Genomic DNA, 17,162 nt, shown 5'->3' with positions numbered 1-17,162 from the left:
TGTCAATATGGCTTCCTGGTGCCTGGAATGATGATTAATTGTATTCAAAACTCTAGTGGCCGCTGTAATCTAAACCAAACCGTTGTTCTTGATTATTTGTGCAACACATTTACCATGTTTTTGTTTTAAAATTTAAACTAGTAATTGATTTGCCATATGCCACAGAACTGCACATACTTTCACGATATGTGTTTAGGAACTTGGGGACTTTGTAACTGGGATTTTCTTGCTTTTCAATGGCAGCCTCTTTTTTTTTGTCTTCTACAATGCAGAATGATTTGGCTCTCACAACACATAAGGAAAATGCATTATGCAATCAAGTTTGTAGGTATAAGCTATATTGATCCTGGCCAAAGTTTACATTAATTTAAAATAAATTAGGCTTTGTTTCCCATTCCTCCCTACAATGTCATCTTTTATAAAAAGAAAGAGGGAAGAGGAGAGCTGATTTCCATCCAGCAGTCACTGCCCTGTCTTGTGCAGCTAATGTTCTTCTTGGAGACATCTCTCTGGCTGTCAGAAGCAGTAGAGTAATGGAATGCCCAGTTCCTCCCTCAGGGATAGTGAGTGGTCCCGGAGCAGGCAGGCCATCATTTCCAGACACCCTTGTTACAGCCACAGCCAAGACCCCAGTGCCTCTTGGGCGAGCAGTCTGTCCTCATGGCACGCCTGGCACGTGCCCACCCTGTAGTGCCCCACTCGCCCGTGGGCTGCCCCCTCTCCGTGGGCTGCCCCCTCTCCGTGGGCTGCCCTCTCTCCAGGAGCTGCCCTCTCTCCGTGGGCTGCCCACTCTCCAGGAGCTGCCCACTCTCCAGGAGCTGCCCACTCTCCAGGAGCTGCCCACTCTCCAGGAGCTGCCCTCTCTCCAGGAGCTGCCCACTCTCCAGGAGCTGCCCACTCTCCATGGGCTGCCCTCTCTCCAGGAGCTGCCTGCTCTCCGTGGGCTGCCCTCTCTCCAGGAGCTGCCCTCTCTCCAGGAGCTGCCCTCTCTCCAGGAGCTGCCTGCTCACCTGGCTCAGGGGCTGTGCTGCAGAGCCTCCTGCAAGCACATGAAGCAGTGCTGGAAGGCTGCTGCCTGCCTGCTGGAGCTGGGGTCTCCAGTGTGGCACTGAGGCAGTGCCCACCCTGAGCCAGCTGTGGGATGGTCCCTTCAGCCCTCTGGCTGAGAGTCTGTGTCATCTCCCTGCCGTGGCCATGGGCTGTCTGGAGGCCAGGGCTCAGCCTCTCCTACAGCACAAGTTGGTACAAACTTCTAAAAAATACTCTCTTTAGAAATGGGCTTTTTAAGTAGATCTGGTTTATTTACTCCAGAACTATTTCTGCTGAGAGGAAAGCAGTTCTCCATAGAGGGCAGAGAAACTCAGTCTTTCTGCTGGCTGCCTTTGGTGCCTTGAAAATATTTTTGAATACTTCTATAAAAAATCAAATGAGAAGTGTGTCATGCCCACAGGCAGTGGTCTCCTGTTTTAAAGTGTGTTCATAACAAACATGCCTCTGCTCCAGAGACTCTCATGTGTTTTAAACAGCAAACTGATAGCCAAATTCAAATATATTTTCACACCATCTTTTTTTGGTTAAAAATAGCTTTGGAAAGCACAAGCAAACTCAGACTGATGTTCTTATTCTTTTTTTATCTGTACTGTTCACCATCATCTGCATCAAGGGCTAAAAATACATTGTTCTTCCCCAAACATGTCCTGTTTTTGAAGGCAGATAACTTCCAGATGGTTCGTGTGGTAGATAAAATCTGCTGGCTGAAGGCACGGGTTTGATGCACTGCTGGAGAATACAGAGGGCCCTGTCTCACCCACGGGGCACCCACGGGGACTCGAGGGCTGCCTGGTTCCCCGGGCAGGAGGGCGGTGCTCAGTGTGTGCCCAGTTCAGCAGCTCTCGCTCAGGGGAGGCAGGAGCTGCTCCCTCTGCCCCACGCTGCCCTGAGCCCTCTGTGAAGAGGAAGCAACTCTTTCACGTGTGGCAATGCGGTCCTGAAGGCTAATGATAACATTTTATTAGAATTCTCACAGACTGGGCTCTGCACTGGAAGAGTGCAGGTGTGAAGTGAAGGGGCAGAGCCGTGCTGGCTCTTTGTGGGTGCTGGCTCTGCCTGCCTGGGGCTGAGTGCCCTGCAGGGGATGGATGGCTGCTGTTGCAGTCCTTGGTTGTTGGCTGAGCCCAGGGCTCCGAGGGCTCGAGGGGCCGACACTGAACAGCTGATAGACAGCTTTGGACGCAATATTAAAATTGATGTTTGCTGCTTTACCTGACTGGAGCGAGCTGACAGGAGCAGCACCTTCTGCTCTGTAGTGACGTTTGCCATGTCCTCCTTCCCTCAGGCACATCTCGCTGACGCTGCCCGCCAGCTTTCGGGGCAAGAGCCACAGCTCCCGCCTGGACCTGGAGCACCAGCACTCCAACCTGTACGCCATCTCAGGTGAGCTGCAGCGCCGCGCTGCCCTGCTCTGTGCCTCTCTCACTCCTGCTGGGCTGCTACAGCTGCTCTTGGAGGGCTTTCTTGTAGTGCTGTTACACCTGAACAAATATTGTCATAGGCATGGTGGAATCGCACTTAGCACAGGTTTTGCTCTGTTATGTTGTTTTTGCAAGAGGAAAAAGATACTGGATTGAAACCTGACTCTGTCAAAGCCTAATGAAAGTCTATCCCATCATCTGGCTGAAGGAGATTTTAGGACAGTTAGGAAATTCAGCAGTTGGTTCAGTGGGCTGTGCAGGTGAAACTGCTTGTGCATAGTCAGGGAAGAGAAGATGGCAAAAATGTACTATTCACAGGTTCCTTCTCTTAATAGTGAGTGACACTTGTAACATGGGAACATGCATTAATTCATGTACCATAATCAAAGGGTTATTTAAAAGGTAATCTCTGCCTGAAACTGCAGCTTCAGGTTCCCAAAGAGATAGGATGTAACAATTACGTAATCCTTGTCAGTCCTCGTTTTCCTTGTTACTCTCCTGTCCTAATACGTTTGGAAATGTAAGGGAAGGTGTATTTCTGTGTTCGCAGGGGACAATTCTGCATGGGGATGGGAAGCTGTGCTCTCTCTCCTGGGAAAGCACCAACTGCAGCAGCTCTGTGTGGTGTTAGTGGGACTGCCCTTGCTACAGGATGTACTGGCCTCTGCTCGTGGTGCAGCCTGAGGAGGTGCCTGCTTTACAGAGAGCCTGAGCACTTTACCAGATCCTTACAGGCAAAGCACTAAACAAGGCCCTGTAGAACTGGACAGAGCATTAGTTCTTCATGTTTACTTGAGCACATTTTCAAGTATATAGCTCTTTATTTTTCCTCCAATTGCACATTCTCCTCCAGAAACACTGTTATGAGTTGTGCATGTGTTGTAATGGCTGTTACAGCTGTGAGCTCTTTCCAGAGAAAGGGTCCTGTCATATGACACATCCTGTGCACTGACAGGATTTTGGTGCACAGCTCCTGCCCACGGCTGCCTTGTCAGCAGCTGCAGCGAGGTGCCGCGACAGTTCTCTTTGTGTGCTCCAGCCTTGCCGAGGTGGATTGGCCCCCAGACGCGCTCTGGAAGCCATTCCTGAGTTTCCTGTTCCGTCGGTGTCGTGTGCAGCCAGTCTGGGCTATCTGCAGTGCTGCTGCAGTGCCATGGCAACAGGAGATTTAGGAGCAGGCTGCCTCGCCTGGGCTGCTGCCAGGGCTCCCCGAGCCGTGGGTGCTGCAGGATGTGGGGGAGCTGGGCCTCCAGCACACACAGGGTCCCTCTGCCTGTGGGCTCCCTCTCTTGGCTCCCAGGTCAGAAGAGGGGTTCTTGGGGCTGCTGGGGGAAACAAAAGCCATTAGGAGCACTCTCTTCCCGTTTCAGTTTGGCCTCTGCCGCGGGCACAGGAGTTGCTGCTTGGGAAGGGAGGGCTGCCATGGGGGTAGGATGAAAAGCTGCCACTTGGTCTCTCTTTGCTCTCTGTAGACATCCAAGATTTTCTCACTATTCAGTGAAAACAACACTTCCAGCTGTGGTTCAGCATGTTTGGGGAAGATAAAATGCATTTTGGCTGTTGATCCTACTTTGTATCTCAAATATATTTTGGCAGAGGGACTGTATCCTCACTGGAACTGCCCATTACCCCTTGGGCTGTGTAGTGCAGTTGTTGTTTGCACAAAACTGGAGTCAATGAAAAAATGGCCCTGAAATTACAATTTTTAACCTTTCTTTTGTCCTTGCCAGTCCTGGCCATGACACACTGGGTGACCTGGAACTTAAGGAGACTCCCCTTGGCACATACTACTGAGGGAGTCCCTGGCAGGGTGCAGATAGGGCAGCAGTGCCCAGAGCCTGTCACGAGCCCTGGCAGGGCAGCACTGGCACTGCTGGCATCATCCTCGTGCCCAGCAGCCTCCCTCGTCCCACCCGCTGCCATGCACCCAGACCAAAAGGCAGAATTAGTTCTAAGCTGATGTGCAGAATGTCTCTGGGTGCTGCTGGGAGCAGGATGCTGAGGAGCTGCCAGGTTTGATGTGCATGCTGGGGCAGGCAGCTGCTGGAAGAAGAATGCCTCGCTCCAGACAGACCTGTTGACAGACATGGCTCAGTATTTCACAGCACAGTCTTTCCTCATGGCCTTCAGTTTAATTAAGATGTTGTTGTGACTACATACTGCCTTCATTTCAGACTTGAGCATCTTCTGCCAGCATATTGCTTTGGCTTATCAGAGGCACAAGCACAGTGAGGGAGAGGCAGCCCTCGCAGGCAGGCACAGATAATAACATACAGGGAAAATTCCTCAATGAAGTGAAAAATTATTTATAATAATGGTACTCAAATAGAAGGGAAATAAGTCACTCTAAGGGTATATAAATTTTTATGATAGTGTATAAACAGCCGTAGCCTGCCTTGTCTCCCATCTATTCCTGCAGAGAATGAGGGCAACATCTAGCATAAAGAAAAATACAATAAGAAAATGAAGAAATGAATGGGAAGAGCTGGAGGATTGATCACCCAGTGTATTTGTATATCCTGATGTAAAAGGTGCTGCTGACAGGTGGCCAGGTTTCTTCTGTATAAAACCATGTGTGTGCTGTCAGGGCAGTGTGAGCAGCCTTGTTTCGATTGATGAATTGCCTGCTTTCTTGATTAAACCTTCCATCACTTACAAAACAAAAAGCCTGTGTTTCAATGGCAGAGTGGGACATGTCAAAAAAATCTGTCTGCTTTACCTTTGTGCAGATGTTGGGCACAGACTGTAACATGTATTATTAAAACGAATGTGGCATTTACCGTGCATTATTTCTTTCCTGGGAGAAAGGACCTGTAAATTATATGCTAATAATAAGCTTTAACCCTTTCAGGAACTAAGAGATGTAGGAGTATAAATATTCTGCAGGCCTCACTTAATTGGATGGGCTCTTACACCACAGCAGCACTCTGAAGTTACTAAGCAGTGAGTTCCAGCCCTTGCTGCCAACGATCTGTGCATTCTCAGTTCAGTTCAGGACCTTGCTGAGCTGCAGGTGAAGGTTTTCATTCCCTTTAAGAGGAGAAATGCCATGTCTAAGCCATGGGTTGGAGCTTAGATGTCAGATCCCAAAAAACATAGCACGTTTTTATCTTCTATGATAAAGGAACACCCGTGCTGTGACCGAGACCGCAGCACTGGCTGTTTGCTTTGCTGAGGAGCCATGGGTTCTCCAGCAGTCATTTGAGGCTGAAGTGCCTTTGCACATATTTCCTACCTTAGAGGTGCTGTTTTGTGTTCTTTAAAGACTTTATTGATACATCTCAAGTTACTTGTGTGAGGTGTTTTCCTGTGAGCAGCCGGACTGAGCGGGGAAGGGAAGCGCGGCCGGCTGCCAGCGCGGCGTTGGCTGCAGTGTGTGTGCCAGCATGCCATGAAGGAGGAGGTTTCCCTGTGCAGCTCTTACAGTGCCAGTTTCTCCACACCTCTGCCTTGTTTATTTTGGAGTCACACACCAGTATTTATTACCTTAGGGAGGTAAATATTTACTTAAATGGGTATTTATTATATTTATATAGAAGTAGTTTTTTATGATATTTAAATATTTATTGCCCTCTTTAAGACACTTTCTGTGAAAGCTCAGAGCAAACTGTGGTCTGAGGGCTTGGAGAAGGAAGCATTTGTGAGCAGAGGCTCCAGTCCAGGTTGCACCTGCCGGGTCACACAGGTGAGTGTTCCCAGCAGGAAGCCCAGGGCAGAGACTGGCTGGCAGAGGGTCTCAGCCTGGTGCAGCCCAGCCAGGGCGAGGTGAGCCAGGGTCTGGCCGTGGCACGAGGTGGAGCTGAGCTGGGCTTGCTCTGCAGGAGGATGGGCTGTTCCTGCAGGCACGTTTGGCCTTCACTCCACGCAGGTTTCTAATCCAGCTCTCTGGAGGCAGCAGAGAGAGTGGAAACTGATGTTAATGGTCTGGAAAAATATCAAAGGCAGTGGATTCCTGGGAAGGAAACCGAGTTGCTTTTCCGTACTGCAGGCTGGGGCTCTTGGCGGGGGGCAGGTGTCCCCTCCCTGGGCAGTGGCGTGGGAAGCATTTGCTTCTCACACTGCTCCTGAGACAGCAGTTTGCTTCCTGATTCCCCCTGTTCACGAGGGGCTAACTTGGAAATGCCTTGGGATATCTACTCCCCCATCCCCCTCATTTTTTTTTTCCTTTTTTACTTTGGTAGTGACAAAAGAAGTCTCTTTCAGAGGTTTTTGTAAGTTCAGATGTTGTTATATTTCAGTTCCCATGTGTCAACTTCCTTCTTGTTGCAAAATGCCAGGTTATCTGGCCACATGTGCCACTTCCTTAGTTGCCTGCTTCCTTTTAAAAGACACAGTAGCTCTCACAGTAGCTCTCTGTGTATAGGAGGACAGGTGTTTTAATCAGAGGTTAATAATTTATTTCTACATACTATTGTTTTGCTTCATTATTTTTGTAGATAATTAAATTATGCACTTGTCACAGTGTGTCTACTCCACTAAACCAGGTAATTTTGAAAAAAAGGGGGGATTCTATTCTTTGGATCAGTGCACAAGGATTGCTTTTATCTTCCTCTTCTAGCACAGTTCCTGGTGGTTCTGCAATTGCCTCTAATGTTCAAGGGTTTTGGGACCCCCAGTCTTGGAAGGGGAGGTCCTGTGCTGCATCCTACTGTCGGTCCCCATCCCTTCACTTTTGCTCTTCGTGCTTTTTAAGAGTAGAAGCGTAACTAAATATATATTTTGTGACACTGAATTTTAATCAGGATGGTCCAAAAGCCAGACAAGTTGTGACACAAGCTTTATTCTGCATTGAAACCTCCTTCCTGAAGCTGAGATTAAAGTCAGCCTGTTCTTTACCCTATTGCAATTTCCAGTCTTTCGACTAAGAGACCTGGATAATCTTCCAGCTATGAAAGACTCTATTAATATCCAGCAGTTCAGGGAGGCTGGAGTCTCATGTAAAATGCTGCAGCTGCATATTTCAGAAAGGGAAGTGTGTTACTTAATACTATCCAAAAAGTATGTTTCCTGTGAAATCATCCCATCCGTGGTGCACAGACCCTTTTGGTGTGCTGTGTCAGCGTGCCCCACGTTACCCAGGCTGTGCTGGGGCAGCAGCCCCAAATGGGCGTGAGTTCTCTCCCAGGTGACATTTTTAAGACAGACAATTTTTTGATGAACCTGCTGTTGTCCAGAGTGCCATTTGTTTTCCTCTGCTCCTGTCATGTGCTGGCAGGGAGGTGGGGGCCCTGGCTGGCTGCTGCCCTGCCCTTGCGTGGTCCCGGCTCCCCTGGGCATGGCAGGCGGGCATGGGAGCCCTGTTCCCTCTGCTCAGGCATGGGGGCTTCACCCCTGTTCCCCAGCTCACACAGCACCTTCCAGGGAGGCTGCTGCTCTCTGCTGAGAGGATTATCTGGCTGTAACCCTGCATCCATAAATTATGCATGAGCAGGTGTACCGGGCACAGGCTGGTGGCACATCCACAGCAGGGTGATGGAGGGAAGGGTGATCCCTTTGAGCTGACATGGATCCCGGGTCTGCCCTCGCCCTGCATGCCCCACAGCATGGGTGAAGGCCAGTGGCTGGTGGAGGGAGGGTGATCCCTTTGAGCTGACATGGATCCCGGGACAGGGGTGCCCTCACCCTGCATGCCCCACAGCATGGGTGAAGGCCAGTGGCTGGTGGAGGGAGGGTGATCCCTTTGAGCTGATGTGGATCCCAGGTCTGCCCTCGCCCTGCATGCCCCACAGCATGGGTGAAGGCCAGTGGCTGGTGGAGGGAGGGTGATCCCTTTGAGCTGATGTGGATCCCGGGTCTGCCCTCACCTGGATTACCCCACAGCATGGGTGAAGGCCAGTGGCTGGTGGAGGGAGGGTGATCCCTTTGAGCTGACATGGATCCCAGGTCTGCCCTCGCCTGGATTACCCCACAGCATGGGTGAAGGCCAGTGGCTGGTGGAAGGAGGGTGATCCCTTTGAGCTGACGTGGATCCCGGGACAGGGGTGCCCTCGCCCCACAGCAGCACTGGGTGAAGGCCAGTGGCTGGTGGAGGAGGATGAGCTTGCAGGACTGGTGCCATTCCTGTGGAGCACAACCTTGGGGTGGCCTGCACTGTGTTTGTTTTGCTTTGCAGAGTGCCAGAGTTTAATTTTTTTTAAATAGGGAGCCGCTCAGAGGTTTGGATATTTAAACAGTTATTAACCAAATGACAATTAACAGATTGCAGAGACAGATTTTCTTTTCAAAACCTCCAAAATTGAGTACAGTTTGCAAAACTATCGCAGCATAGTAATGACAATGAATTTTGATTTCCCGGAACTGATATTAGACTCCTTATTAAACTATGTGCATCTGCTTTTAATTTACTCCAAATAATTGGAAAATGCAATGAAGCTTTCCAATTAAAGCTTGGCTTTATGCTGTTTAATAATACCCCCCATAATATTATAGCTTATGAAGTGACAGGTGAGTTGGTGTATGAATAAAACATAAAGGCAGCAATAAGGGACAGAAAACCAGAGACAGTTGTTGGGGATTTTAAATGCTGGATGTAATTTGCATATATTAATCTCTTCTTTTCAGCCTTATCAGGCGTTCTTCAGTATTTGAAGTTAAAATAGCATTGACAGGCAGGAGTACGCTTAGTTTTTTCAAGGATTTATTACTTGTATAATTTCTGATCTTTAATAAGCAGATATGACTGATCCTCATAGTTCTATAGAAATCAGTTAATTGTTCCAGATGGCGTGTACTGATTATGCAAAATTACTTTTCACACCATTTTTTTTTTTTGATGGAGTTTGGAGTAAAATTAAATTTTTTATAGCCTTCTTATCATGCTGTTTTACAGTGGGTTTTGCACAGAAGTTGAATTTAATCTACTATATTACATTGACCAGCAGAGTTATTCTAATGTAGCATTCTGTGATTTGACAAAGAATAATAGAACACGTTGCTCATTGTGCATTTCTGTGCTGCTAATAAAAAGGAGTTGCAGTGCAGCAAACCAGGCTGTTATTTATGAAGAATGCTTAATTCGCACAGTTAAAAATGCAAAATTGTTACAATGAGATGTTTGCTCTTTTGGATAGAAGGCTTGGGCAGAATAAATGCAAATAGTCTTGTTGCTACAGATTCCATCAAATAAAGCAGGAGTTAGTAAATGCCTGGTGTGGCTGGGTGGGATGGGACTGGGAGGAGCAGCCATGCAGGCAGCACGTTCCAGCTCCGAGCAGGAGATGTCACTGGTGTTTTCCCTGATTATCACCATCCAGATATCTCAATGGCATCATTTCATAATTGAAAACATTTGTAAAGGTTGTTGGACTTCATTTATCTAATGAAAAGCTGTTTCTACAAAACAAACCACACATAAAACCCTCGTGCTAATAAGTTTATTGCAGTTTGTTTTGGCAGTGACTCGGTTGTTTGGGGGAGGTGTCCCGTGGCCTGGCTGTCGTAGGGCAGGGGAGGGACAGTGCCATGGGCACTGCTGCAGGTCTGTCCACAGGTCCTGTCAGGCCCTGGGTGATTCTGGTGGGTCCCAGCCCTCACTGGGCCACGGGCAGCACAGGGCAAGGGTCCTGCTCGGCCCCGGGCTGGGACCCACCTGGGGGCTGCACTGCAGAGGGGCCAGGGGGCCACGCGGGGCCAGGCCCAGGGCACCTCACTGAGCCTTGAAAAGCAAAACAGCAAATGCTTAAACAATGACCTTCTGGGTAATGGATAAGTGGGGGCACCACAAATGGACTGTTAGGAAGACTGCATATCTTTAGCTCAATAGAAGAAAAAGACAAGTAATTAACTCAGCCATTAGAATGCTCAGAATTTCTCCCATCTCCGCTTGAACTAGAAAATTGTTTTGTGTATACTTTTATATGTGCATATAGATACGAATATATAATATATATGGAGACAACTGATGGCATAAATCAGAAATTATTAGAAAATATTTGTTCTAATGAAGTAATAATTTGGTGGTAATGTATTTCATCAGTGTAGCTTAAGGCTAAATTAAGTGGACAGACTTTATATGGATTCTCTAATTTTAATCTTCAAAATGCTATCTAATGTCTCATTAAGACTTTCATATAATGTATCTTAAGTACAGTCATTAAATATAGTTTAGGGAGATGTATGTTCAGATATTGCTTAAAGATGTTTTAATAGGCCCATTTACTCTGATGATATTAATGAGCTCTTAACACATATTAAGCTTCTAAAACCAGTGGTGTCTCCTTGCAGTGGGCAAATCAACATAGGAATTGTGGAGGAACTGGATGTTCCAACAAAGCCAGTTTTCCAGGGCCTCTCCAGGGCCTGGCTCCATCCCTTCAGCTGTGTCTGCACGGGTCAGTGTCCCTGCTCCTGGGGTGGTGTCCCTATTCCTGGGGCAGTGTCCCTGCTCCTGGGGCAGTGTCCCTGCTCCTGGGGCGGTGTCCCTGCTCCTGGGGCAGTGTCCCTATTCCTGGGGCGGTGTCCCTGCTCCTGGGGCAGTGTCCCTGCTCCTGGGGCGGTGTCCCTGCTCCTGGGGCAGTGTCCCTGCTCTTGGGTCAGTGTCCCTGCTCCTGGGGCAGTGTCCCTGCTCCTGGGGTGGTGTCCCTGCGCCTGTGGTGGTGCATGGGTGCCTCTGCATGGGTGGCTGCTGCATCCAACGTCCAACGCTTCAGAGCTGCACATTGAGAACTGGCCAGGCCCATCTTGGGGTCTGTGACATGTTGCACATATTTGGATGCAGATCTGTTAAAATAAACAAATCAGATGGGTTAAGGGAAGAGCCAAATATGGGCCTGTGTTTAGATAAATTCTGCTTTTTGATCATTTAAAGTGAAGATGCAAGAGTTGTAATTAAGATAATAAAAACTGCTCATTCTCTGTTGTCACTTCAATTCCAACTCAGAAAGTTATTGCAGAGAAAATTCTCTGGTTTCATCACTCAGCTCTTCTTAACAAATCCTTCTGAGTTCAGAGACTTTTATAATTACTAAATTGGTTTGTTAGAGGGAGATAATAGCAGATTTTTTCTTTTCATAATTGGACATTTCTTCCCTGTAGGCTAATGCAGGCGCAGCACTCACATACACAATGAGCTGTGCTTTTGAAAGCCATAACTGGCTAATAAGTGCCGTGGTGTCACCGGAGAGTAATGGTGTGCTGATTAGCATAATTAATGACAAATGGTGGTGCAGAGTGGGTGGATTGGTTGAGCAGATGATGAATGTGCTGCGCCAGGGCCGGCCGTGCCGCGGTGGCGTGGCAGGCTGGCAGCGCTGGCACTGGCACCTGCCCCAGGGTGGCACAGCCACCAGCCTCGCGGCTCCTCGGCTGCCCGGGTGGCACCGTGTGTCCCTGCGGGGGCGGTGCCCGGGGCAGGGGGCTCTGCCGTGCCAGCACCAGCGGAAAGGAGCCAGGGGCAGTCCTCATCCTCCGAGGGCTGGTGGCCACGCCAGGCACTGGCCGTGCTACAAGATGGGTGCATTAATCTGTGATTTGATTAATCAGGGCTAATTTACATTCACAAATGAGACTGATAAAAATGGAGTTACCTCTTCACCTTTAAGGAGGAGGAGGGATTATTTCTAGGTTGTCTTTTTTTTTAAGTGATAAGCAACTCTTTTACCAATAAGGATGAAAATACTTCATTTGCATTAGCAAAAGCAGCTAATTATTATATAGTTAATTAGCATCTGGAAATGAGGATTATCTTAATTACAAAGCACAGTTTCCTTAATAGCTACAAAACTGTAAGTTTGATGTGTGTGGAGATTGGTGACTATTATTATGTAATTACTGATCATATTAATGGTGCAGTGTATTTGGATATCATTTGCATATGCAAATGAAATTTACCTGATATAAATACGTGGTTCCAGTAATGATTTTGAGCACTTACGAATGAAATCCCGTTAGAAGCTGTGGATCCCGCGTGGCGCAGTGGATCTCCTCCTCAGAAGGGCTGTGGCTCTGTGCCTGGCCGTGGGCAGCAGGGCACCTCCCCTGGCCTTCAGCCCCCGGCCACGGCACAGGGACCTGCCTGCAGCCGGGCAGCGCTGCGTGCCCGTGCCGTGCCATCCCCTGCAGCCCTGGGGCCTCAGCTTTGGGCCTGTGTCGAGGCTCCTCCGGCTGGGTGGGTGCTCCATGGGATGGTGGGAGCGTGTTCTGTGTGTCAGTGAGCTGCGGGGCAGAAGATGGGTATCCCCACATCCTTCCTAGCCATGCTCAGGGCTTCTTTCCACTAACTTGCAGGCATGCTTGCAGAATGGAGAGCACGGTGCTGTCAGGGCAGCTGATCCAGCTTCTTTCTCCTGCTTTTATTGGAAACACAAAGCTGCTGTGTGTTAAAAATAACTCGAGTCTCTTAGACCAAAACCACGTAAAGAGAAGACCGTGCACCCTTGTCTCCCCTGGGAGCCCTGTGAGACAGATGTTGGTCACTCAATGCACTGCTGGAGAGCTGTTGGGCAGGATCACAGCATCATTGCAGGTGTGAGCATCTGCCCCTGGCAGTGACCTGGCTGCTGTCCAGAGAGTCTGGGGAGCCTAGGGCTGCCACAGTGGCAACAAATCCCACCTCACACCATAGGTGGCTCTGCTAAGGAAAAAGCTTCCGGGGCCAGACGCTGTAACAATAGGCAGCCTGTGGATTTAATACCCCCTGCCCCTACCCTGCAGCCCTGGAAGCCGTGTGGATGTTTCTCTCATCAAGCAGCAGGAATTTACAGCTGCCGGCCAGGGAACACTGCAGCCATTGTGGGGCTGCCTGAGATGCTTTTTGCGACTGCTGCTGCAGCCTGCGCTGCCCGGCCGTGGCAGACAGACATTACCTGTTTAATGACTTCCAAGGAGTCTGTCCTTACAGCCAGAGCTGAAGGGAATGGAAAAGAGTCTGCGTTTCTCCTCAGCACACAGCCGTGAGCGGACGCTGGAGGAGTACCTGCCTTTCCTTTGCCTCTGCCTCTGCCTTTGCCTTTGCTTTTCCTCTGCTTCTGCCTTTCTTTTGCCTCTGCCTTTCCTTTCCCTCTGCCTCTGCCTTTCCTTTGCCTTTCCTTTGCCTTTGCTTTTCCTTTGCCTCTGCCTTTGCTTTTCCTTTGCCTCTGCCTTTGCTTTTCCTTTGCCTTTGCCTTTGCTTTTCCTCTGCCTTTACCTCTGCCTTTCCCTCTGCCTCTGCCTTTGCCTTTGCCTTTTCTTTGCCTTTCCTTTGCCTCCCCATCTCTAAGCGGGCCCTGTCCCAGCTCTGCCTCAGCCCCACACGAGTGCCCTGGTTTGTATCTGCTCTGCTCTAATTAATTAGGGGTTGTGGCTTGGAAACAGCACATGCTAAGGTGTGATCTTTGAAGTTTAGTGTGGTGCAGAGACTTCAAAGGGGACATTTTATTAAAAAATAATAAAATCAAGAGCTCCTAAACACTTGCAATTTGAAGAGCTTGTTTGAAGTCTCTCCATGTTCTCTGGTGCTGATGGAGTCACAGTGCTGAGGTGCTCCTTAGGCGTCACCATGCAGTACTTAACCTTCACTTTATTTAAAAAAGAAAATAATCAAATCCAGGGGTACTTTTTCAAGTGTTTTCGTGGCTTGATCTTAGCAGTAAAGAACTAATTGTGCCATGTCATGAGCTATGCAGGAAATGGAGAAAATCAAGGCTGACAATCAAATTAGCAAAAATGAAAATTTAGTCCAGGTCTGTTTTTTTAATCAAAGTAATTTCAAGAGGAACAGGAAAGCTGTAAACCTTTCCCAAAGAGGAGGTTCTTTCCCCAGCCCAGGAGGCCCCTGCTGTCCCACTCACTGCACCAGGCATTGGGTGGTTTGGTGCTGCTGCCATCCTGCTGCCTGGCCAGGCCTGGGCACTGGGCACTGGGCTGGGCATTCCCAGCTGGCTGTGCCCCTGCTGCCTCGCTGCCCCACGGCAGCCCTGGGGACCTGCAGCTGCCCCCTCAGCCAGATGAAGTGCTCTGGGGCTTTCATGAGCTTGGCCTTGTGCCTTGGGCAAGCAGAGCTGAGCCCTGCACCCCTGCCTGTGCCCCTGCCTGCACCTCTGTACTTCTTCGTATGACACAAAGAAGTTGTATGCATGTTGGAGTTGGTGTCTGCAGCTGGGGGGGACAGCTGGGACAGCTGCAGGTTCCCTGCTGCAGCCGGCTTGGCAGGAGCTGTCAGGAAAGGCTGCTTTTGGTTTTGGCCCTGAGGTTTTGCCATCAGTGATTTGGTGTGGTTCCATATGGGCCTCGGTGTACTGTAGCACAGAGAACACACAAATTTACTGTTCAGGTTGCTGTTTAAATCTCTGTGTATAGAAATACAGGAATAGGAGGCTTAGCATCATGGAGCGCTGGTTGGGTTAGAAAAGCTCACACCCTTCTCTGGATGCATTGCAAACTGGTGGAAAGTTTCTTCATATTTCTGGATGGTTTCCCCTGTACTGAGGGCACAGAGTGCCTGGTTTGCGTGGGTGTGCTGTGCTGCCTTCCTTGCACGGGTGCAGAGCTCACACCGGGGCATGGCTGGGAGCCAGAGCTGTGTGCTTGGCTGGAGCTGCAAGAGGCACCAAGGGCGGGCAGCCTGGCTCCAGCCTGCCCTGGCTGGCACACGCTGTGCCACCAGCTCCCCATGGCTGCTCAGCCCCCAGGAACCAGCATGTCCTGGCTGCTGGAGAGAGCAGTCCCTTGTCCTCGCCAGGCTGGGCACAGGCTGCTCGTGGCTGTGCTTTCCTGCTGCAGTGGAATGGCCTCTGAGCTCCCGTGAGCCGGGCTCGGGGGCTCTGCTGGTGGGTGCCTTTGTTGCCCACACCAGACAGGGGCTGGTCTCATGTGTCCCTCCAGGCTGACCACAGCTCCCCTCCAGTGCTGCTGTGCCGGAGCTCTGCGCCAGCCCCCGATTCGTAATCTGCTTTCAGACTCCTCTGGTGCCATTTAGCTGAAAATCAAGTTTTCTCTAAGCAGGGGAGCTCTGCTGGTTTTATGGTGTTGCTGTAGGTTGGTTTATGAGATACTCCTCTTGGTAAAGGATAAACACTCTGTTAGCATTCAGGTCTGGGGAAAATGGGAACAGTTCTACAGCATTAGAGGAAGCCCTTTCTAAAATCTAAGGTCATTTAAATTTTAAAGGTGGTAGTAGTGCACTCAGTGTTGGGTTTTTTGTTGGTTTGGATTAGCAGTTCTTCATTTTCAGTCATGCAGGAAAACATTTTGCAAGGGATTTATTTATTTATTTAAATATAATATCAGAAATTGAAAATTCTAGTGTAACAGGCAATGCAAAAAGAGTCATAAAGAAATCCAAAGCTATAAAAGCTTATGGTGAGACTTTAATGCAGAAACAGCTGTTATTTCCTTGGGAGTTAAGGTGTATAAACTCTTCCGTGGCTGTGTATCCCCACAGTCATGGTGTGAGGAATTAGCGCTCACTGCAGTGTGCACACGGAGCCTGCCAGGCTCTGAGGCAGCGATTCATCTGTACCCAGGAGTTAAATATGACAATGTTAGCATTTTTCATTTCCCTGACGTTACCATTAATAAAGCAATGATCCAAAAGAAGCTTTGCTGAGTCTGTTCTTTATGCCTCCATCACTCACAACTAGATAATTTCACACAGGATCGTTTTTAAATTAAATGACGATAAAAGCGCTCTGCTGTCCTGTGCTCACTAGTTCATAGAAGTCTATCAAGTCATTAATGTGTCATGACAAACTGTGAGTTGGATACAAGAGTAATTAATTATTTGCATAAATAACAGGTTGAAGTTCGTGCTTTCAGCCGCAATGACACATGTGTCACGTGGTGGACATCCTGGGACCTCTGGCAGAGGTCACGGGAGGGTGAAGGCTGAGCTGGCACACAGGTCATCCCACTCTCACAGGGACAGCAGCTTGGAAGCTTTTGTGTTTCCAAGTTCTTCACTGATGGTTGCTTCAAGAGAACATCTGATCTTTGGAGCATTAGCGAACAATTATACAGATTTTCATAATCACCATTAATCACCACATATTTTTCAAGATAATTACAGCAACTATTATTTAGATTTCTCTTTTATGTGCACATTGTAGAAAAGAACAAGTGCTTATTACGCTGGGTAGTGTAGAGAACTACCGTCTGAAGTTCTTTGTCATCCAGAAACTCATTATGTTAGCTGATGCTGCCTGTGAAAGTTCGTCAGCATGTTTAAATTAGGGTAGCATTGGCAGGTCTGATTATTTAAATCTGGTAGCTTGGCTAAAAATATAGTTATTCAAGAAAGATGAATTACTAATTTGACAACTGAGATTTAGTTGGAGTCTGCAGCACAGAAGGCAGCATCTCTCGAGTGCTTGGAGAAGGGTGACAATACTTTCACAGATTAAAGAGAGGATTTCTAAGCGAGCTAGCAAGCTGAATTATAGAGCATGCTTTGGTGTCCTCCCCACTAGAGCCTGAGAGCTAGTCCTGGTAAATTACGGTGAAGGAGTAGCCACCAGGTGGAGGCCGGTTGTGTGTTCAGTGGTCCTGCACCGATGAAGGGACGTGTCCACTACACCTCACCAAGGCATCCACCCCCTTCCTGCTGGCAGGGATGCATGGGAACTCCGTCCTTTGGGGCTGGCCTTTGTGGGGCTGGTTTTGGCTGCTGCCTCCTTTCAACTCTTTTAACTCATTGCAGTGCGTGAGTTAATTAGCTGTGGCCCTCGGGAAGGAGCTGATCCTGGGAGGCAGCAAACAGCCATTGGAAACAGTTTTCCT

At 48.8% G+C, this 17,162-nt stretch overlaps 1 protein-coding gene across 9 annotated transcripts in view; it reads left to right on the top strand.

The window, feature by feature from the left end:
• The window catches only part of MVB12B (multivesicular body subunit 12B), a 55,566-nt gene that overhangs the window by 26,779 nt on the left and 11,625 nt on the right, over nucleotides 1-17,162 (top strand). For all 9 annotated transcript variants that reach the window (XM_059865336.1, XM_059865342.1, XM_059865341.1 and 6 more), the window contains one exon: nucleotides 2,336-2,433. In XM_059865336.1, coding sequence (XP_059721319.1) covers nucleotides 2,336-2,433 — 98 coding nt within the window. The remainder of the gene's footprint in view (nucleotides 1-2,335; nucleotides 2,434-17,162) is intronic.

The sequence above is a fragment of the Haemorhous mexicanus genome, chromosome 21 (assembly GCF_027477595.1).
Source record: "Haemorhous mexicanus isolate bHaeMex1 chromosome 21, bHaeMex1.pri, whole genome shotgun sequence".
Lineage (NCBI taxonomy): Eukaryota > Metazoa > Chordata > Aves > Passeriformes > Fringillidae > Haemorhous > Haemorhous mexicanus.
This window is presented reverse-complemented; position numbering and strand designations above follow the sequence as displayed.